General features: G+C 28.5%; 3 protein-coding genes across 3 annotated transcripts in view; 1 reads left to right on the forward strand and 2 right to left on the reverse strand.

Annotated features, from left to right (window-relative positions):
- The first annotated feature begins 14,534 nt into the window (after positions 1 to 14,534).
- Positions 14,535 to 15,127, forward strand: LOC113387941 (bladder cancer-associated protein). The gene has a single exon (XM_026625323.1). The coding sequence runs from the start codon at positions 14,664 to 14,666 to the stop codon at positions 14,910 to 14,912; it is 249 nt and encodes an 82-aa protein (XP_026481108.1). The 5' UTR covers positions 14,535 to 14,663; the 3' UTR covers positions 14,913 to 15,127.
- Positions 15,128 to 15,843: 716 nt separating this feature from the next.
- LOC113388221 (putative ankyrin repeat protein RF_0381) lies at positions 15,844 to 21,703 on the reverse strand. The gene is made up of 5 exons (XM_026625621.1): positions 21,515 to 21,703; positions 19,519 to 19,682; positions 18,763 to 18,968; positions 16,993 to 17,100; positions 15,844 to 16,058 (listed from the first exon to the last, which is right to left on the reverse strand). Exons 1-5 carry the CDS (start codon positions 21,701 to 21,703, stop codon positions 15,844 to 15,846), a joined length of 882 nt encoding a protein of 293 aa, XP_026481406.1.
- A 1,949-nt stretch (positions 21,704 to 23,652) lies between these two features.
- Positions 23,653 to 25,075, reverse strand: part of LOC113387629 — a 37,731-nt gene continuing 36,308 nt past the window's right edge. The window contains exon 8 of the mRNA XM_026624983.1: positions 23,653 to 23,932. Within this exon, the coding sequence (XP_026480768.1) occupies positions 23,841 to 23,932 (92 nt within the window). The 3' untranslated portion in view covers positions 23,653 to 23,840. The remainder of the gene's footprint in view (positions 23,933 to 25,075) is intronic.

Raw genomic sequence — 25,075 nt, forward strand, 5'->3', positions numbered from 1 at the left:
AAATAACGAGAAGAATTTGATCACAATAGTGAACTTATATCTTTTATGTATTTTACTTAAATAAATAGTTGTGAATTTGTGCATGGAGTAGAAATCATCATCGCTTCTATGGATTGAATAGTTAGTGCCTTCGCATAAAATTTATAAGTATTAACATCGCGCACATGCTTAGAAACTGCAATTTTTTAATTATTTTTTAAGAATTGAATAATTTTTGGAAACATTTTGCGGCAAAGGAGTTCATTTATTTTCGTACTTGACTTAACAAGTTAACTGTGGCGCTAACGTCGAACAGTGCGCTCTGTTTTGTGTAGTCTGTATCGAGCTCATGACGAGTACAATTATCACACACAGATAACTGGTTAAACCAGATAAGGTTTTCTGTTTAATGGATTTTGTATATATAAGAACGGCAATATCGATACGAAATAAAGCAATTTAATCTATCTATTTTCAAATGCCAACGTCTATGACAATAAATCTTTATACATTTCTTTAAAAGCGCCTATTACGCAATTTATTACCCATCCATGCTAGTCGATAAGAATCATTGTTGATATTAAAACAATAATAATAATTTCTGTGCAATACTGTCAATATTATAAGAGTTGTTGCTGATGATGTTTTTGATATCATATTCTATACTGTGCTTGTTTTTGGATCTATCGATTCAAAATCGGGAATGTATTTTTGTTGTGAAATTTAGATATATAGTGTGGTTATAAAATATATTGAAAAATTATATAATTAAGACAATAATATTGAAATTAGTTCAAAAATATAAGACGGACAATAATTAACTTAGAACAAATTTAAACACATCATTGAAAAACAATGCATATAACTATTTACACATAATCAAAGGTATGTAAATATATTAAGAAATTTTAAAACATCTTAGTGTATAATCAAAATGTATTTATAGAAAATTATCAAGAAAGTGATCATTAGAGTTTAAAAATAATTTTATTTTTTAAATTTTCAAAAGATTCATCGTTATTTGAAATAAACGAAAATGTTCATTAAACAATATAAAAAAGCGGGATTTTTCAAGTCTATTAGTAATTTATTTAGTGGTCATGTTTAGCAGAAAAATTATCTCAAATTTTAAAATACAAGTATCGATTCTGCCGCATAACAGACAAATGTTATGGCAAGGCCATGTTACAGCCCAACTTCCATACATAATGCTACTAAATTACACTGAATACTTTCGAAGTGTCATGTATTTGCTGTGCATTCAGGTGATTTACACATAAACTGCAACGTCACTCGTATGTTATGAAGCTGGGTAAAAAAGACCATGTTATCTAAGATATTTTTTTGATATTTGTGCGGTTTCTAGGTTATATTTTCTATCTGACAACCTAAGAAAATCACCTGACTGCACAGCAACCATGTGCCTTTTATCAATTTTAGAACGATTTTGTATGGAAAGTTCTTCATAACATAGCCTTGCCATAACATTGGTATGTTTGCGACAGAATCGGTCCCATAGTTTTGATAATAGTTTGAATGGCTGGCAAAATTGAATATATCTTTGCTATAGATGCAATAAGATTTTGCTTTCTAGTTTGGAAATCAAGGGGATTTTTTACTCCTGAAAAAAAACAGTTTAATTTAATTGAAACTACAGCATGTTTTCAAATTTATTGAGAAATATAAGTATATTCTTTAATTTACACATAAATTCTCCTTAGAGAAATAGTTTATAATATTGTTCATATTTTTTACAATATAAAATTTATGTTTATAATAATGCGGACAATGGTAACTCTTACTTAACAATAATTTCATAATAATAATAAATTTCAGAGAAATAAGCAAAATGTTTCAGGCTTGATCTTTTGCTATTATGTGTTAAGTATGTGGTTGATAAAAGCAATTTTATTGAATGAATTTGACACGTTCGCGGACGTGAATGCTATAGCATTCATTCCTATTGTGATGCAGAATGACGTGCATGGTATAGCAATCAAATCTTGAAGTCAATTATTTTAAATTTAATTTTATATATACTCACGTTTGTATAATTATTATACCTGTCAAGATGATTACTAACTGATTCTTCAGGTATTTTCGTATTATGTTATTTTATCTCGTAGTTTAACTTTAGCTTGAGCAAGCACATTGCATAAAATAGAAGCGTGTAACTTGACGTGGATGCTATAGCATTTATAGTAGATGAAGATTCAAATGTGGTAATCTGACTACCCTGAACTGTGTTTAATCATACGACAAAAAATGATTCACATTTTTACTGGCCGCGAACGTGTTAAAATATTAATCAGTCATTTCCCGCCAATTTCATATTTATCACTGTTGTGAATATTTTTCTGCAATATCTATATGTCTACATGTCCATTTAATTTTCATTCGGCATTTTTCAAAGAACTGACATATCAATCAGCATTTTTATGAGCATTTCTCAAGTCATTCGAGACTAGACTTTAAAATAAGTGTTTATTCAATTTTTATGTAAGACATTAAAGACATTATCTTATATATAAATAATGTAAAAACATTGACAATAAATTAGATAGCTATTGATGTTCAGGGCCTATATAAATACTCAATACATAGAGTTAATGTATTAATGTGATCGTAAATTTAGTGATGTATACTGTATAAATATTATATTGAAAAAATATTTATAATTAATAGAGCCTGTAAAAGTTTAAGACAATAATATTTATTCGAATCATAATTTGCAGTTATTTTTCATAAATAATTTACAGATATTATGGATATTCGATATGTGGAATTAACTGTTATTTTGAAATTATTTTATTTTAATATTTTTAAACACTTTTCTTACTTTTGCTTGATTATATAGAAATATCACATATTATCGTGATACGAACTATAGAAATTATAAATTGATCACTTTAAATTTATTACAATTTTTGCAAGTACCTAATTATTAACTTCCGTATTTTTTATGTATCTTTACGTTTCAGAGGTTTTTGAACATTTTGGCATAACTTAGAAAAAATAGATGTATGTGTATGTCTGTGTGTGCGTACGGATACAAATTTTCGTCGACGATTTTGGGAACACGGTTCAACCGATTTTAATTATTCAAAAAACATTCGATTTCTGTTGTCAAGGAGACGTGCTGGTTAGTTTTTGGCATAGGCAGATGTAGCCGTTTCGAAGATACGGGGCAAAAAGTGCCACAAACGGTAACTCAGATTTTATTAGAACGGAGCGTCCGATTTTAATAATACAAAAAATATTTTACTTATATTGACAAGATGAAGAACTGATTAAATTTTCATAAAGGCAGGTCTAGCGGTTTCGGAGATCTAGTAAAAAAATGACAATTGGCAAAAAAATGATCATTAGAAATATGCACAACAAATTATCAGATATTTTATAGAGATTTTAACAATAAGTATAAATTTTGTTTACCTTCCTATGGGTTTTGTACCAATGTTTATTCGTTAAGACGGCGACGCGACGCTTACTCGCTTCGATATTTCGTCTCTATGCAGTTAAAGCAGTACTATTGCTTTGAAAAAAAATTAGAATTTCCAAAATATTTCAAAATAAAGAAAACATTTTTTTTCTAAGTCTTTTTTTTTAAAGTAAATTTTTGTCAAAAATTTATAGTCTCAAAAATCTAATTTTTTCAAAGTATTTTTTTTTTCAAAAGTGTTTATCTTTTTTAAAAAAAATTTTTGGTACAGGAAGTTCTTCTAGCAATTTGCCTTAAGCCACAATGCCATGCGCCCCACTAGTTTCAAATTATTTCAATATAATTATTTTTTTGGATGGATGGAATCAATTTATTTACTAAACATTGTACAGAATTATTCAACATTCCAAATATGTCCAAAAATTATTTTTTTATTTATTTTCAAATTAGCAGAAAAAATTCATAGTATAAATAGTTTATAAAATAAATAACAGTATAAAATAACTTTCAACTTATATTTTAATTCGATTGCCACGATTTTTTACTTTTCTTGCAGCATCCAGTTGGTCTAAGTATACTTCAGATACACTAAATTTACAACAATAATAATTAATAATATAATAAAATAAATAATTTATTAATACATTTGTTTATACTTACGCATCAAACAATTCTTTAGAATCAATTGATTGCATATCCGTTGCAGATGTTATATTTAGGTCCACGATATTCCAAGTATTCGTAAGAGTAGTTTTCAGCATTTTCTATTAAATTAAAATATTACATATATAACTAATACAATAATAGTATACGTATAATTATTAAAACTGGTCAAAATCTCACTTTTACAACCCATATGCATTCATGATCGCAACTGAGCGTGAAAAAATTACTTTGGGGTCCTTCTTTCGGCGAAAAATTATTTCTTGCTTTTCGTGTCTCTCCACTTTGAGGGCCCCAAGATTGTGAAGGCATAAATATTTTTGTTAAAGTCTGAAATAAATTAAATCTTATGATATTAGAAATGATAATACATTAAAACTTAAATTAAATATTATGAAATGATTTTTATGGCTTTTCATATTTCATTTTATTTATTTATTAACTTCCCGAAGGAGAAGTTTATGTTTTCATCAAAAAATCCGAATCGCTAATTTTATGTTTTCTCGACGTTTCAAGCCATTCTGAATCGAATGAGACCAAATTTGGAAAAAGTATGTGTGTGTGTGTGTGTGTGTGTGTGAACAGATTTTTTGCCGTAAATCGATGTTTTCTTCAAAACGGCTGGACCGATTTCAAGAATTTAAAAGCCATTTGATGTATCTCGATGAGGACTATCGTCTCTGAGTTTTGTGCGGCGATCGGCCGGGCCGTTTCTTTGTAAATTGCAGAAAAGTGAAAAAATTTTCGTCCACGTTTTAGCCCGCAATTCTAAATCGATTCTGAAAATTCAAAAACCATTCGATAGATATTGGTTGGGAATCGTGCTGATTAGTTTTTGGTAAAGATCGGCCGAGCCGTTTTCTTGTAATAACGTTTTTTTAAAAAAAAATCGACGATTTTTATGATTTTTTTTTGACGATAGATACCATAGTTTTCTAGGTCATACTAAAATATTACTGCCCTACGACAACTCGTTTAGCTTTAAAAATTCGTCAAAGTTTGCAAAAATTGGTATCGTTTTTTTCACATTTGTCAAAATTAGACTTTTGATCGACGTTTTCTCAGAAGCACCTGAACCGATTTCAGAAATTTAAAAGCCATTTGATGTATTTCGGTGAGGACTATCGTTTGTCAGTTTTATGCGACGATCTGCCAAGCCGTTTCTTTGTAATTTGAAAAAAAGTGTTAAACTTTTTATCCACATTTAAGCTCATCCTACCAAACCGATTTTAAAAAATCAAAAACTGTTCGAAAGATATTAGTTGGGAATGATACTGATTACTTTTAGGTGAAAACCTACCGAGCCGTTTTCTTGTAATTAACTGTTGAAAAAAAAATTTGAGCCGATTTTTATGGAATTTTTTTTAGCGATATATACCATGGTCTTATAGAACTTACTGAAATATTACGGCCTTACGACAAATAGTTTGATTTTAAAAATTCATCAAAGTTTGAGAAAATGAGTAGCTCTTTTGACATTTGTTAAAATTAAAATTAGACTATTTACTTAGTATAATGATAGAGTACTTGGTCTTGAACATAATAAACCATGAAAGTCCTGAAAACTGGTTCAATTATAAAAATTATTGATTTTTGAAAATTTGCTTTTAGAAATTACTTCGAGTCAAAGTGTTCGTTCGTTTTCAATTATGTGCAATAAATCCACTCGGAATACTTTTAATGACTCATAAATTAATTTATTTTTTATTGATTAAGTCGATTATTTAAATATATCGGGAAGTTCATGTAACTTGCCTCAAGACTAAATACCAAACCAACTAGTTTTATTTATTTGTTCATAAGCAAGCCGTAATCCATAATAACAGATATTATTTCAGGCTCTTGTCGATTTCATGGAAAAGTTTAAAAACTAGTTTATTCAAGTGAATTTAATGTAGTAATTTTTTTTGGCAACTTGTGGGATATTTTTATTCATTTCAGTAATTAATTTCCTTAAAAAATATACAACATACAACTTACATATTTTTTGATCGGATAAAATAATTTCGCTTCATGTTGTAAGATTAATGTTATAAGATCTCAATATTATTTTCAGATTTTTCTGATTTGATATTATCAAATACATTGAAAAAGCAGTAAAAATTGTAGACTTATTAGCCGATTCTGCTGCACAACTGACCAATGTTATGGCAAGGCCATGTTACGCTCCAACTTGCATATAATTTGCTACTGAATTATACTGAATACTGTCAAAATGTCATATATTTGCTGTGCATTCAGGTGTTTTACACATAAACTGCAACGTCACACGTATGTTATGAAGCTGGGTCAGAAAGACCATGTTATCTAAGATCGTTTTTTTACATTTGTGAGGATTCTAGGTTAGATTTTCTATCTTACAACCTGAGAAAAACGCTGGACTGTACAGCAATCACATGGCTTTTGTCAATATTTGGAACGAATTAGTATAGAAAGTTCTTTATAACATAGCCTTGCCATAACATTGGTCTGTTATGCGGCAGAATCGGTCCATTATTTTTTTCTACCTCAAACTTGATAAACTATATTCTGATAGTATATTATAAAAATACGATTATAAAATTCTAAATATAAAAACATGATAATTTACCTTTTTTCTGAAATTATCATAGAATACATAAACTGTACCAATAATTAATGGTGATATGAATACTATGGATAATAGCAAAGACCGAGGCTGATATCTGTTTATGAATATACCGTGTCCAAAACAGGCCTGTGAAATAAATAAAATATCAGTATACAATCATAGTAATTAATATATTAGTTTCTTAAAATGGAATATTCTCGTTTTTATCGCATTTTATACTCAAAAAATTCCATTTACAAAGATTCATTTTATAGCCAGAAAATCTTGAAATTTGAAAATGTTTGTTTTTATTTTTAATTGTAAATTTAATTTTTAACTGTAAGAAAGGTCCAACTCTGCGTACATTGCCGATAACATATTGTTGTTATGGCAACGTTGTCTTATCCTTCTATCTTGGTAGTAAAAACTGTGAAAATGGCCTATGATACCCCTAATTTTACTTCACGTAATTGATTTAATGAAATTTCCATTCGGTAAATTGATGAAATAACTAGATTTATGCGGTTTAAAATTTGTTGGTTTATATATTTAATAAAAAGAGCTTATTCACATAATAAACAGTACCTATAGTTATTTTTTTTTTATATATTATCAACAACAACCAGTACTTAACTAGTAAATATGAGCAAAAACCTTTCTTAATCGACGAGCCTTTTTATCGATGTTTTTTTTTCATTATATGTAGTACTTACGATACATATAATAATAGAGGAATATCCAAAGACCTTCAACCTCAGAGGATACTCGCTATATATAAAATAATGGTCATCACATAGTCTTTGCAATCCATATACACAAAATATTAATAAAACCTGCAAATGTAATTGCAGTTAAGTTGACTGAAAAAAACTAACATTGAGTCAGTCATTCATATTTTTATAGAAATAAAATAATAAGAAACATTAAATTTGATTTTTTTAAATAATTGGTAAATATAGTGATTATTATAACTAACCTGCACTAGTGTTATGAATACAGAAGCTATCACCAAATTGAAGATGATTAAATACGACAGTTGCTGAAAAATACAAAATATAAGCATTTTGAATAATTAATTACTAATTAGTATTATCAAATTCTCAATTATTTTTGTTACTAAATAAATGAAAAATTAGTCTTTAATGCATAATTTTCAATTTTATTTCGCGTTTTTGATTTCGTATAATTTTTGGCAAACTCTGATGCATGTAGATGTATCAAGTAAAAAATATTTGTATCTTCCACATGAAGAGAAGCAAAAAATATAATATATTAAATTTTGCAAATGATTATGTCTATCACGTAATTAATTTTAAATAAAACTATAATATATTTACATAGTTTCCTGATATTGCTATTGAAATCCCGCATCCAAGAGTGCAGATGGCCATATTAAAAAACTTTTTATTAGTTGCTAATCGATCGTGCTTAAAGAAGAAGCATTCTTTGAAAATATGCAATCTTTCTACCTGTCAACATTCTAGAAGTTAGAAATATTTTACACATAGCATAAATTCTAGAAACAAATTATCCGAGTAAAGCTTAAAAAATATGTAATAAATGAAAGTTAGACTATATAAATAAATAATTATCTAACAAGTTACCGAGGTCGATATGACGATTATTCCTAAGAGAAGCATGAAAATTGATAATTTCAAATTCGAGAGTAATGTTTGTCTGCCTAAAACAAATGGTACAATAACAAATAACAACATTTCGCAAGGATCAAGCTCGGTGTCTTGCAAACCCAAAACTGATCTATCTTTAATCATATCTTGCAATCCGTCCATTGCAATGGCTGTTATCAATGATGCGCAGATTGTTAGACCAAAAATCTGTAGAAGTACATTTTTTATATTAAAAGTGTGAAAATTCCATGCGAATGAAGTCGCAGGTACAGTTAGTTATTAATAATTTTATCATATTCCTTAATATTTATTCATGAAAACATTAGCGTCCCTCGTCATTTTCTTATAAGATACCGGCTGCTTAGCCAAAATGTTTCCAGAAATATATAAAATATGGGAATAAAAATCAAATCCACCAACAGAGGGCAATTGTAAATCTATATCGATATTTTGATGCAACTTCAAGTGGTTTGTTTACTAACCGAAGTTCCTATCTTTACAATGTAGAATTGTTGATCTATGCTTGCCAAAATTATAACAATTCTCGAGAGGTTTAGTTCATTCTGTAACTGCTTCTTGTAGGCATAAGATGGCGCAAAGACCCGGGCGCCAAAGCACCCGGGTCATGGCGCGGTCTGTATGTCGAAGGAACCGGGGCTGTTTTATATTAGTGACATTAACGCTATAAATGGATAAAGTGAGTATTGCATTTTGTGTCGAGTTTAGTCAATTGTTTTATCAAGTGATTCAAGTGAATGATGTTCAAGTAAGTATTTAATTCTATAATAATCATTTTTTAATTAGTTTTTTTTTAAATTCTGAAATTGTTTCATTACTTTAAAACTGCTGAACCTGCCTTCTTCAAAAACTAATTATTTTATGTGTATTAAGAGTTACCTTATCTATACAATCGAGAGTTTAAGTAGAAACATTACCACAAAATTTAGCATAACCGCACCTCCGCGCAATACCTCATAATCTTTGAATTTGCTCCCGATTAAATAATTTCCATTTGCGATATTCAATATAATTATTGTACGGATAATTGCTTGAAACCATATCTGAAACATAAAAAAATAACATTGAAATAATAGATTTCATAAATTATATTAATCGGTTAAAATATCTTAAGTCAGCATATATAAACACTTCGGTTTCATTTAATGAATTTTTGTTTATCAACAACGAAATAACATATTTTAATTTTGTATTGTCGGGAATGTTTATTTTCATAGTAAAACATATTTTTGATAAATATTTTCAAGTGATAATGGATATTATTACTGTCTGATACAAGTTGTAACGTAGTCTTTTAATATATTTATTACATCTATTATATAACAAACAGAAATGAATCAGCATGATGATAATAATAATTTATTTTAAAAATTAATTTTCAATAAACCAAATTTGGTAACTACTAGAATTTCTAGGAAAGTTTTAGGCATTTAGTGGCATTGAAAAAAGTTTTAATAGAAGCTACAATTTTTTAGTTGTCATGATGAAATTCGGATTAATATAATTTTATAACTACATAATTGGCGGTATAAATTAAATTTAAGAGTTTATGAACTTCTTATGACTTACCTCGAGTCGTATAAATGAAACCGAACTAAACATAAAAAATTTTATTACTGATGACCATGCTGCAGAATTGGTTAGGAATATAATAAAAACTAGCAAAAATATAATCATTTGAACAATTAATACAATACGCATTGCCTAAAATAAAATGATAGATAATTAAATAAAATTCATTTTTATAAAGTATATAATTATAAAATATTGACAAACCTTTCGATACAGATTTTTTTCTCTCTTCAGTAAAAGAAATATTATAAACCAAACTATGAACAGGCACACTACATTGCGGCCCCAAAAATTTAATTTTCTGGAATTTTATAAGTGGATTATTATTATATAATTTCTGATTTGAACTTTTCAATTTCATACTTTGTGATTAAATTAAATAGAAGTATAGAAGAATTAAAATCGAACTTAAAACCAAATATAGTTACTTATAAAATATGTAAGAAGACAAGTGTTGCAAATTTGTTAATCTGGTTTCTCTTGGTCCAATACAAGGTTTCGAGTCTAAAATTTATTAAAATAAGCTACAAATTAATGAATTAATTTAAAATGTAGAATAATGTAATGTTTAATGAATAAATATTTAGTATATTTGTACCGACCTGGTTGTGCACAATTTAACCATTGGGTGTTACTAAAAATCGCATTGGCAAAATAGTAAGAAATTGGCGGTACAAGCGTTGTGATCTACTGAAAATAGAATATACAGAGTTATGTAAAATAATATATATATATATATATATAATATAATATATATATATATATGATGTATATATATATATATATATATATATATATATATATATATAATGTTGGATTTGGCCAGTACGTTGCATAACTAAAAACCCTAACGATAAGTTTGTTATTGACTGATTCATAATTTTTATCATTGAATGTCAATATCAATTGCATTTGATACATTTATGTATGAGAAGTTGTAAAAGTCATGAGAATGTTCTTTGTTTGTTCTTAAATTTGTTGTTTCTAGAAATAATTTTATAACAATTCTTTCAACTTCAATATCTATGTGTAACATGGATTTTTATAATTTTTTTTATGGTAGATACCATAGTCTTATAGATCGTACTAAAATATCACGGCACTGCGACAACTCGTTTAATTCTAAAAATTCGTCAAAGTTTGCAAAAATTAGTACCGTTTTTTGGAATTTGTCAAAATTAGACGTTGCATCGACGTTTTTTCAAAAACGACTGAACCGATTTCAGAAATTCAAAAGCCAGTTAATGTATCCCGAGAAGGATTATTGTTTCTCAGTTTTGTGCAGCGATCGGCCGAGCCGTTTTTTTTTGTAATTTGGAAAAAAAGTGTAAAACTTTTCATCCACATTTAAGCTCATACTACCGAATCGATTATAAAAAATAAAAAACTGTTCGAAAGATATTAGTTGGGAATGATACTCAGTAGTTTTAGGTGAAAATCTACCGAGCTGTTTTCTTGTGATTAACTGTTGAAAATAAATTAAGCCAATTTTAATGGAATTTTTTTGGCGATATATATCATGGTCTTATAGAACTTACTGAAATATTACGGCCTTACAACAAGTAATTTAATTTTAAAAAGTTATCAAAGTTTGAGAAAATGTAGTTTTTTTTTAGGTTTTTTAAAATTAAAATTAGACGATATATTTGGTATAACGATAGAGTAATTGGTCTTAATGAACATACTAAACCATTAAAGGCCTACGAAAACTGGTTCAATTATAAAAATTATTGATTTTTGAAAATTTGCTTTTGGAAAATACTCCGAATTAAAGTGTTCGTTCGTTTTCAAATTTGTGTTGTAAATCCAGAAGGAATACTTTTAATCACTCATAAATTAATTCATTTTTTATCGATTATTTACACTAATTGGGAAGTTCATGTAACTTGCCTCAAGGCAAAATACCAATAGCAACTAGTTGATATATATAGATGAAGTATTACATACCGCTAGGCAACTGCACGTTGAGATAAAAATAAGGCAATATCCTAATCCTTTGGCAATAGGAAACATAGTTCGGGCAATTTGGATACAACTCCCATTTCCGTAGTGTCCAATAAATAATTGTGTATAATAAAATGGTAAGCCAAACAATATCATAATCACGATGTAGTGATAGACTGATGGTTCTACAGCAGAAATAACAAATTCATTACCATAATTGCAATATAAAATAATGGCATAATAAATAATGCTTTCAAATCGAATAACATCTATATTATTCCTGGGAACCCCAGTTACATTTAGGATTTTAGGCCAATATCTGTGCTTTGAGTTTTTCTTTATATTACATTTTTCATCTCGCAAACGTGCAACGTTTTTCATTAATTTTCATTAGTTTTTATAACTATTTCAAGGGAATCGTTTTAAGTATCAACTCTATCATCATATAAAGTTTCATCATTATTCCGTAAGACCATACTCCAGGTTCTCCTTGTTAGTAATATATCATGGCATCATGTGGTTAGTATGTACTAAATAAAGGCCAATTTAATTTAAAACCGATAAAAAAGATATTACCTATTTATAGTGAAAAGTTATATCTGATAATATGCATTTTACGAAAACTATTAATATAAAGACGTTGTCAAACCTTGTTAAAGCAAATATTCGAAATCATGCTTTCAGACATCACAATATAGAACTAATTCAATATATATGAAAATTGTAAAAAAATAAAAATTTAAATAATGAGAGTTTGAATATAAATAGGAATTCTAATAATATTTTATTTTATTTTATATTTCTTACTTACGCAATTCGAGCCTAAAGTTCCAAAAGTTAGCGTAAACCAAAAAATTAAAAGGAGTAAATAAATAAAGAATTCCTTCGCCTAGGAACTCATATATTGATTTCCACGATTCCTTTCCTCGTCTTACTATTTGTTGCTGTTTTATAAAATCAAAAATTATTCGACTGAAATAAACATTTCTCTATATTATACATACCGAACTGTGTTTTCGCGGTCTAGTAAAATCGCGTCGGCCTAATCTACCGTGGAAAATCCAATATTTTCTGTGCATATTGCGAATTTTATATTACCGTTATTATAAAAATTAGTTGTCAATTGTGACATTTGTCAAAATTAGGCAAATTAGTGGCACAAATGAAGTAGATTCATTATTACAAACTGATTTTACCATTTGAATTAAAAATCCTAACGTTTGTGGTCATATAATTTATTATCCATCTTTCGTGTTCATAAAGTCTAGTAAAGTAAAGTATGTTGCAACTGAAATTGATTGACATCGTCAAATTGATTTACTTTAATTGCATATCACAATCAAACGTGCTATCAACTCATATAATTTTTGAGAAGTTACTATAAATTTTATTTTATTTATTAACATATCACATAGGAAAAAAATCGGAAAAGAAAACTTTTAGAGAATGTCTACTTTTCAGAAGTTTTAGTCCTAATTTTAAGTTTTCAGATCTGGTTCCAAATTTCTAGATGTTACAACAGGTTCTAACATTTAGATCTGGTTCTAACTTTTACTCCTGGTTCTAACTTTTACTCCTGGTTCTAACTTTTACTCCTGGTTCTAACTTTTACTCCTGGTTCTAACTTTCAGACCTGGTTCTAAATTTTAGAATCAGATCTAAAATTTAGAAAGATATTATTAGTATATAATTGACCAATATATTATTATAGTAATCGCAAAAATTTCTAAAATGAAATTTTCTGCATATTCTACGTTTCAGAGGTTTCTGAACATTTTTAAAAAAATATATGTATGTGTGTTTTCATCCACAACCTATTTTTCATCCACCATTTAGGGTGTACGGATCAACCAATTCGAATGATTTAAAAACATTTGATTTGTATCGATTGGGAGACATGCTGATTAGGTTTTGGCAAAGGCAGGTCCAACCGTTTTGAAGATACGGAGCAAAAAATGCAAAAAATCGATCAAAATTATTCAATACATACGGTATCGGTTTTAACCCGTTAGCGTATATTTTTGTTCCTTTTTGTTTTTGTATAATTGAATATTACAAGAAATATTCATAATTATTAACTTATTGCATATATTTTTCGAAAAAAAATTGATATTCGGGGCAAATCTATAGTAAATATATGAGATAAGGTACTTTATTGCATGATAAAATGTGATATAAAATCCTTTTATTATTCAAATAATTTCGCTCGATTAGATTTAATTCAAATATATTTTATTTAAACATTTGTAACGTCGTCGTCGTCTGATTTATAAGATCTTTTATTTTGTTTATAATATACGAATGAGGAATGATGCAAGTGCAAGTATTTGTGATATCTATTCATGATTAATTTTTGTTAATTGATTATAACCAATCAAACTAAAATATATTTTCCATCAATTTGCTTTAAGACACGATGCCATGCGCCACTAGTTTGTCTATAATATATGAATAATGCACGTTATAGTATTTATAATATCTAATCAATGATTAATTTTTGTCGAATGATTATTTTGATTCCTCTAATGTTAATTACGGTTCGGAAAGTTCCAGCAATTTGCCTTAAAGCACGATGATATGTACCACTAGCTTTTATATTTGTTGTTTCTATTTTTATATTACCCGCGTGAAATTGATACACGTTGCCAACATAACGTCAACTGTCAGCGCTGTCAAAGTAAAACAATGCAACCAACCATCGAAACAAGTTTGACGGCCACGATTCTGTAAGTCAAATCGTGTTAAATTATAAAATTCTGTATTATTTAATTTTAGTAGTTTTGTATAAAAATAAAGCAGCAGGTCATGCATTAAACGCGTTATGTTATTCTAAAACCAAACGTTCAACATGTACTGTTTGCAATGGCTAATTCCAGTCTTGCTCATACCGAAGCCCGTCAATCCAGCCTTGATTCATAGCCATGTTATGTTCATGGTTTTGTATTTGATAGGATTCTTTCTAGAACGAAAACCATGCACCATTTGCAGTGTTATATTCCTGGTTGCTCTATTTCTAATTTGCTACAGTGGAATGGGAAATTGTCTATTTTGGGCAAATGACTGTGAAAACACATATGAATTGTGTGAACATGGATGATTGCCGCTTCTTCCAACTACCATATCCACATGAAAATTAAATGTGTGTAATATCAAGAATAATGGATAAGACCTTTTACTATGTGACATCAGTTTGCCTTATATATATCAAGACTTTATGTGGATTACAAAGAAACTTTACCAAAGTGTATATCTGATATTGTTAAATCATTAATATTATTTCACTGTGATGAAAAGCTATTTTAGCAGTTTAAGTAAGAGATCATGTTAATACATAGTTAATAGCTGTATGATGTTTATTTTGTAAATACATTATGTAAAGTACAAAATTTAACGTTGCATTTTTATTGTTGGTTAAAATCTACATGCTATGTTTGTTAAACGTTGTTACACTTGCGAAAACAATTTTCTCTACTTTCGTTTTTAAGAAATGTTTGAGCTATGCAGATCTTTTCTTTAAAATGTAATACTTGAGTATTTATAAACATAAATATACTTGTTATATTAATCATTGATACATTCATTACAATGCATTCACACTTCTTTGTTCGCTTTACACAAACATGTTTGCAGATGCTATATTCGAAAAGTAAAATTATTATTAAATGAGTAAAATATGAATATATATAACATCAAATATAATTTCATCAAATATTAGTTGTAATGTATAAATAATAATCTCAAACTTTTGTAATTTATGTTCATAATCATGTTTAAATTAAAACTACATATTTTCAACAGTTCACTTTAATGATTTTGTATTACAAATTGAAACGATAACAATTATGTGATTAAATATCGTAATATTGAACTTTCATTTCTGTTGCATTTTGGACAGCATTTATATTCAAATTTATGCATTTGTAATAATGAAACATAGAGTAATAGTAGAGTACATATATGAAGTTATCTATAAATATGAATGAGGTAACAATTCCAAAATATATAAAATATCTATTATGATTGTATATTTATCTATTCGCTAATGTATTAAGTAAAGAAAAAACTGCATAATTTTCATGGGTTCTCGATACATCTTGAGCTGTTTTTCCAGCAGCGTTGACAGCATTTACATCAGCACCCAGTTCGACTAAACGTTCTGCCATTTTCACATCACCCGTCATAGCTGTTATATGAAGAACAGATCTTTGGCCAATTGGATCACGCACTTTGATATCAGCTCCTCCTGTAAAATTTATTTTGTATATTAACTTATAATGCAAGTGAATTGTAAAACAAATTTATGAAGTAAATTATTAACATGAAGTATTTCTTAGAAAAGACAAACGTTTTCCCAAACTTGGTCTATCGAATGTAACAACTTTTATGTATAATTGTGTCTTTATATAATAGCAGACAGTAAAATATAGCAAAAGACCGAGCAAAGTGACTTATTCTAAATTAAGTACTTATTATCAAATATAATGAAGAATCAATAAGGCCTCTTTGCAACGATCAGGAATTACAACTACCGCCAAAGTTTAATAATTGATGGTTTAAATGTAGTTTAAAAACTTTTTGATACTTGATTATCTGCATATATAACTTAATTAATTAAAAAAAATTATTCCCGTATTTTGTTCAAAGTAAGTCAAATTTTTCATTGGATATTGTACATAAAGACTACAAATATAAGAAATTCGAAAGGCAATATACATATAATACGTGTAATATAGGCAATATATGTAGATTATTCAAATTTTGATATGTATATGAAATATTAATAATTTTACTTTAACTTTAAATAGCATTTTGATTGATTTTAGATAAAGCTAAATTAATTGATGATTACTTTTATTATGAGATACAATTTTTTTTTCATAAATTTGAATTAATTTATTCATAAATTTGAATTAATTATTGGTACCGCCGGTGAAAAGGAGTTGCGAAACAACTTCAAATGGTTGACAAAAATTTGACACATTTGGTTTATTTTGTAATTGTTATTTGGCTCATTTTATGTATTTTTAGTGTGTCAGTTGTTGTTTATTAACATGTTAATAAACAGTTAAGTTTTATAAGTGTATGATAGTGAAGCAAATCAAAATTTTAAAACTCAAAGGTAAGTACATACGTATATTTATAACATAATAGCAAATTTATATTTATTTACTACTTGCCTTCTACTAACATTTCAACGATTCTAATTTGATTCGGTTGGTTAGAATTTAGTACAGCTTCGAGTAAAATTCCCATACTGTCCGAACCTCTTGCGTTTGCATCAGCTCCTGTATATATTATTACTTATATAATGTAATTATATTATGTATAATAATTAATATAATAAAATAAATAACGTGTTCATAGCCATGTCAGTCATATGTGTCTGACGCTAAGTACTTCCACATGAGTCACTTCGAGAAAAACGTTTTAATAAGCGCCATTATATCAGTTATATATGTATGACGGAGTTTTGATAAAAAACATTTTTTTTGATAAATATGTAAAAAGTTTTCTTTATACATGTGTGCATGAAAAGCATTTATGCATCCCATGCTGGTTTTTTATCTGGGTATGTCGGTTTCTCTCAATACCGCCTGGGTATAATACCGACTAAAACCTCCGCTTTTTCCTTGCCTCTTGTCCCCTTAGGCATCACTTCGCGGGGGGAGAATCTAGAATGTTATCATTCTTGCACTGATTTTATACTTATCTTTTTAAATGAGCAAAGTGAAACATGTGTGCATGTGTGCGTTAACATGTGTTAACGTGTGCATTAATTACAAATCAGGACTAGGTGTTCTATACGCTGTTGTGGACTATGCTCATTTCTCATTTCTATATTTTAATTTTTTTTTTGACAAGAGTTATGAAAAAGCAATCCAATGATTGTTTATACTAACTGTGATTTTATATATTTACTTCTGAACGCTATTAAAAGGCAACCTAACATTGTTCTTCCTAATTATAACTATGCCCGAAATGGCTATATTTTATCATGAAAACATATTAGGTCGATATTTTCAATTGAGAACTGATTTCACTACTGCTTGATATCAGGGTGTCCGAACTTACAACTTATAGCAAGCACTTATAACTATTATAAAAGTATTGCAGATGCATAAAGTTTCGAGAAGGTATTTTAATTTAAAATATTTTATCTGTGTAACTTTGAAAAATATATGCCATTAATATTTTTTCGACTATAAACTACTTAAGACGTTTATTTGATATCCCAATAAACTACAAAAGTTAAAATAACGTATCATAAAATAAATGTTGTTACGTTGTTGATGGTTACGTTTATATTACGTTTAGTTGTAACCTTTAATCGGCATGAACGTAGATACCTCCTACATACTTGTTCGTTATGTGACGAAGTAAATATTTACTTCAACAGTTGTAGTTTGCAAATTTCAGAGTACTACCTGTAATGCTACTGGAAATGATTGAAACCATGAATAAAAAATTAATAGGTATAATTGTAAGCAAAATTAATTTTATTAAAATTATGCAAAACCGCATAAATTCTTAAGAAGTACTCTTATATAACTAGCATCGTTATGGCCACTGGTGTGCGTTTGTTATTTATAAACGATCCAACATTTTTTATAATTTTATCAACGATAAGAACTACGTGGTTTATAAGCTGTTTGTACACTTTGATCTAGTATGCACAAACTAATGGCCATCTACTCTCCTTATATGTGTAAACTGAATAAATTTCATATGTTTATCTAGCAGTCATCGAATATGTTGCACTAATGCCCACAAAGACCATCACGTTTCACTAAAGATTATATTTGAAATCTTTAACCAAGTGAAAATTTGATATCATACTGCTTGATATCCAGCTAGCCGAATATAGGACGAATTTGGGAAATAGTTTACGTTCTAAATTGATACACAATAACGGGTTTCAATAATGATCAGTAAGCTGATTTTCATACCACTTTTGAGAAGTAATCTCGAAATTTTAGGGTTTGGCCTCGTCACAATGGCGTAGTACAGAGGCACGTCACCAAAAGCATCTCTGGCATTTATATCTGCGCCATACCGTAGAAGTAACTGTACTATATTTTCATGGCCCCGAAAAACTGCAACATGCAGTGGCGTGCGTCCCATTTGGTCGCCTTTGTCTATTTTAACTCCATGTCTGGAAGAAATAATTATGTCGATTGGTTCCAGTTTCTATTCTTTTTAAGTAATGGGTTTGCCATCTAACATTTTTTGCAGTCAATGGCGATCGTTATCGGACCATGTTGAACGAAATTGGTTCACAAAAATTGAAGAGGAAGATATTGACAACTTTAGGATTCAACAGGATGACGCTATGTGCCATATAGCCGAAGCTACACTCAGCATTATAGCATTTTAAAATTTATTTGGCCGACCCTATAGTTATTATTTCGGTTATAGCTTTTATTACAATGATAGATTGTATTGAAAAAAAGAACCAATCAGTTATGCCCCGTTTTTTAAAAAATATTGAAGCTCAAATGCTATAGAAGACACGTTATCAACTTGATGAAGAAAGTTATAAGAAATATAATTGAAACCAGTAGAATTTTTTTCAATGTCTGCGCCGATTTCATTATGGAACGTCAGCAAAATTTGGTAGTACTTAGAATGTCTAAACCGATTGCCAATCCTGTAATTGGACATCCGGGTATGATGGTAAAATAAATAGTCAAATCATTTCTTACCGTAAAAGCAGAAGCAATATGGATTCATGTCCAACTTGAGCGGCTAAATAAAGCGCTGTGAGGCCGTAAGCAGTGCGACAGTTTACATCTAATTTTTGGCGCTTCAGTAATTCTTTTATTACTTCAACATCGCCTCGTTCGGCAGCTATGTGAAGAGATGTTACCTTAAAATATGAAAATACTTGTATCAGGAGTATTGTGCACTATGCTAGATATAAATGAAATTCTGGTAAGTTTATACGTGATGAAGAAATAGATCAAGTTTAGTTTCCAGTCCATCGCGAAATTTACAAAGAATTACTTACTTAAAATAAAATCAGCTTTAACTCCATGAGCTTTATAAAACTGGCATTGATTTTGTCATAACTATTCTATATATCTATAACTTTTAGGCACTTTACAAAGTAAAATCAAATTATTTTAGAAATAGGGACAATAGCAAGAGTGACTAGACCTGAATCAAATCTTGGGTTTAATCCCACTATGAGGAGCCTGATGTCAAGCAGTATTGACATCGGTTTTCACTTGGTATATGGATAGCAATATGTTTTCAAGTTCTAATCGAATTACAAAATTCTTTTAAGAAAGGCTAACAAGCACTACCTGGAGAGTTTTGGAATGTGGTGCTGGAGTCGAATGAAGATAGAGTGTACAGACAAGATAGCAAATGAAAAAGTCCCGAGAAGAGTGGGCAAAGAAAGGACTTTACTGAGCACGATCCTGAAATGAAAAAGAAATTGGATCGACTTGTTCTGCAAAAGAGTGCTTTCTAAGGTAAAATATAAGGACTGAAAGGAATTGGAAGAAGAAGAATGTCTATGATTGGCGGCTTACGTGAGAAGAGAAAATACAGAAAACTGAAATCCGAAGCGCAGGACCAGAAAGCATGGAAGCAGAAGTTTCGAAAAAAATGCATAAAAAGTGTAAAAAAGAGCGGGGGATGGTGGTAATGGAAATGATAGACGAGGAAGGAAAAAGAAATCATTGATTTGTGATGGCTTTCATACCATGGGCCTGCCATCGGGCGGACTATCATTTATTATTTATTATGCTGCCAAGTAAAAATAACTCTCATCTGGCATTACTGCATCAATAATTACTTGCCTTATTACACAAATAGCAATAATAAAATTTATCACGTAGAGATGATACAACTGTTTAGAGTTTCCATCTGTAGAACCGGCATAATATTAAGTCAAATCAGCACAACTGATAATTGGACTTTTAAGTTTTAATTACTCTTCAAAGCAGTTTGAAATGTATTTGAATCTCTTAGTTTATAAGCTACTACCCTTAATGCAGATCCAAACAAATTTCTTTAAATCTAGATAAATTTCTAGAGATCCAGACTAGTATCTTTAAAACTAGACCAATTCTAGAGATCCAGACAAATTTTTTTAAATCTAGACAAGTTTTTAGAGATCCAGACAAATTTCTTTAAATCTAAACAAGTTTCTAGAGATTCAGACAAATTTCTAGAGATCCAGACAAATTTCTAGAGATCCAGACAAATTTCTAGAGATCCAGACAAATTTCTAGAGATCCAGACAAATTTCTAGAGATCCAGACAAATTTCTTCAAATCTATACAGATTTCTAGAGATCCAGACAAATTTCTTTAAATCTAGATAAATTTCTGGAGATCCAGACAAATTTCTACAGATTCAGACATATTTCTAGAGATTCAGACATATTTCTAGAGATTCAGACATATTTCTAGAGATTCAGACATATTTCTAGAGATTCAGACATATTTCTAGAGATTCAGACATATTTCTAGAGATACAAATTTCTTTAAATCTAGACAAATTTCTAGAGATCCAGACGAATTTCTATAAACACTGACCAATTTTAACAGATCCTGATAGATTTCTAATTAGGAAAGTATTATCAATTTTTGTCATTTAAATGAAAATTATTAGGTCTATTGATTTCAAATAATACATTCTTATTTTTATTCTTATTATTTTTTAATAAATTCAAATATTAATTAATACCTTGTCATCTTTGGAAACATTAACATTAGCCCCATGTGCTAAACATTTCTTCATCATTTCAATATCGGATTGCTCCACAGCTTGCAGCAATGCCTCATCTACAGGTCTCAAATCTTGCTGCATTTTCCCATGCTGCTGCTTCATAAGCGACGACGAAGTCTGTTGCGAAACCAGTTTTTTCTTGCTCATGGTAATATAAATAAATGCAGAAATTTTGTAAATAGTAGCAAAGATAATTTAACTAAAAAAGATTGATTTTGATAAACTTAGCGTCATAGAATTTCAAACATATTTTTTCAAACGTCAGCAACGTTACGCGGTTATCGTATGTCGAGCATGGTCAGCTTTTAAACGGTATATGAATTCTTAATAATACTTGCACTTGGATCAGAGAATTGTTTTAAAAACAATATATTGAATGACATAACTTTAGAAATTAATTAACTGAAAATATTATTAGTTACTATTTCTACAATTGTGAATATAATATAAACGTGTTTGAAAAATCACGATTGTGAATTTGATAAATATTTTTATTTTATATTAAAATATTTTGATACTGTATCGTTTACGGATATTGTTTTAGAGTTCTATAAATGTCAATGCACTCAATGTTTTGTTTAATTTTGAAACTCGATTCAAATTAACATATTATTAGGAAAACTTTGACTTTATTTTAAAAGCGAGGTTTGGATGTCCACATTTTTATATGTATAAACACTAAGGTTTATACAAAAACCGATATTTCAGAAAACCGGTTTTCAAATTTTAATTTTACTAAAAAACAGGTTTCAGCCGGTTTTCGAATATTATATAAAAAAATTTTTGCTCGACTGTTCTGTAATTTATCCGCAAATTTAGTGCGATTTAGAGCAGTATTTGTTTGAAGTTATTGTTCAATTTTATGGATAGTAAACAAAATTATTTTAATTTTAATTAGTAGAACTAAAAATAATAGTTTACCTTGATTAAATATCTTTGAAAATAATTATTCGTTATTCATGCATCATTTTCACATATAAGAATGAAAATATTTTTATGATGGTGAAAGGAAAGTTTTCGAATAAATAAAAATATTACATTTTCAAAAAAAAACATTCATTAAATTAAAAAAAAATTAGATACACGTTGATACATTCTTGTTAATATCAATTTTACTTTTAAAAACAACTAAGCTAACAAAGGTTCGGGTATTTTCTATTCCGAGTAATTTTAATTAATTAATTTTAAACGTTCTAATTATTTTCTTGTTTAATAAAATATGATTTAAAATATGAAAAAAAACTGAAAACTTCTATCGAATTGTTACTTAGATGTGTCCTTTCTTTACTCACAAAATTTCCTGTAATAGAAAATACTCTCATACTTGCGATCGAATTAAGCTTAATTGTTTTTAAAGCCTGATATAATAATTCTAAGTTTTTTGTTCTTTTATTTATGGCTTCTAGGACTAAAAACTTTTTTTTAAGTTTGAGTAGAGGAAGTTACTTCTTCAAGAAGAAGTCACATAGATTTAAATTAGTATATACACTGGTATAAAAATCTAAATTAATATATACAAATTACAAAACCTTTCTGGGAACCATTGAAGTCAAAACGCTTTCATCTATCTTTTATATTTGGCTATATTTGTCATTTTCCATTTATCCAGTGAAAACCGACTTTTTTCACTAAAAAACCGGTTTTCGAATTCCATAATTTTCGCCAGAAACCGGTTTTTGAAAGCCGACAAACCCTAATAAACACCATTTAAATTTTTCAAAAATTTTGTTTTATTATTAATAATAAAATATACACAATTTTTAGTTCATTTAAAAATCTATCACAAGACATGGGAATGATATTGTCAAAATTAGTACTCCAATTTTAATTGGTAAATGTTAATCACAGAGATAGATTACAATAGATCAATATATAAAATTTAACAATATGATATTTAATATGCTCCTTATTGAATAAACAATCTTTGAACTTTTAAAATTAATAACAGTCGTGCAGATATTCCAAATCTACATTTCAAGTTCAAAACAATCAATTTTTTTTATTAAACATCGTAGAGAAATATTATATAAATATTTAAGTACGTGTAACAGTTTTAAAAGAACATATATACAAGACTTTGATCTAAACTTTTCGTCATTCTTTAATAAAAATCTCTAACTTTATTTATACAATTAATAACTGCATTACTTTAAAATTAAAGAAATAAACATGTTGTTAATATCCGAATATGTTTTAACAAAATATTTTTTATTGAATTAAAAATTATTTCCGTTTAGCGGTGATTTTATCAATGCTTTCGTAAATAATTTCTTGGGGTTTTTGTTTAACATTCGCAGTTGCAGGCGCATCTCTTGACGCGTTTTTCGCGGCGAAGGGGATTCTCCTTGATGCTGCGCACAGATCTTGGTTGGACGACTAAAAAATAGAACATGGGTAAATAATCATATCAAGAAATAAATATTAATCTACAAAAAATGCCGTAAATTATGGATGTACAAAATAATTATTATTATGGTAATAAATCAAATTAATGGTTTAGAAAAATGGGTAACTATTGGTTATTGCTGATCTGATAGTAAACAGTGGGACAAAATTGGAAGAATTAGGTTAATTTAGGTAGACTTTGTGAAAAGGAAAATAAAAAAAATGTATCAATTTAATAAAGTGGAATTAGAGGAACAAAAAGTGAGTAATTATAAACCTAAATATGTAAATGCAAAACAAAAAATTCTACTTAAACATTTTTGTTTTGTTTTTCAAGACAGAATTGTGCCTTTGATGTTCGCACCTTGTATATGTGACGCTTATTTTTTAACTTCCTGAAGGAGAAGTTTGTTTTCGCTAAAATATCCTATTTGATAATTTTATGTTTTCTCGACGTTTCAATTCTTTACAATTATTCTGAAGCGATTGGGACCAAATTTGAACTAGTTCGAAGTGGCGTTCTGCCTCAAGGCAAGTTGCATTAACATCCCGAAATACGTAATAATTGATTTGATCAATCGAAATTGAGACTTAGATATTTAAAAACAATTTCCAACTGTATATTATATACGTAGTCCATAATATTATTTAATTATTTTTATTAATAGTAACATTTTTCACATAACCAGAGAAGTTTTGAAAACTGCTCACTTAATATTTTACTATTTCCAAATCCATTTCTAATTTCGGCTTGACCGATTTTCTTGTAATTAAGGGTTGAAATTTTTTTTGATTAAATTTTTTTATGGATATCATGGTCCTAAAGAACATACTGCAATATTACAGTCCTACGACACGTCGTTTAATTTTAAAAATTCATCAAAGTTTTAAAAATGATGATGGTTAAAATTTGTTACAAAAGCTGCCTTTGTTATGGGATAAGTTAAAATTTGAATTTAGCCAATTTGAAACCATTGAAATAAATTTGATAATGAGGAGCCTCTTTTCAGTTTGCGTTGACGATTGACAATATTATAGCGCTACGGCATGTCGTTCAATTTTAAAAAATCATCAAAGTTTTAAAATATATAATGGTCAAAATATGTGACAAAGCCGCTTTTATGATGTGATAAG

Source organism: Ctenocephalides felis, unplaced genomic scaffold, assembly GCF_003426905.1.
Source record: "Ctenocephalides felis isolate EL2017-DRISC unplaced genomic scaffold, ASM342690v1 CF-g0.4_SCAFFOLD_03572, whole genome shotgun sequence".
NCBI lineage: Eukaryota > Metazoa > Arthropoda > Insecta > Siphonaptera > Pulicidae > Ctenocephalides > Ctenocephalides felis.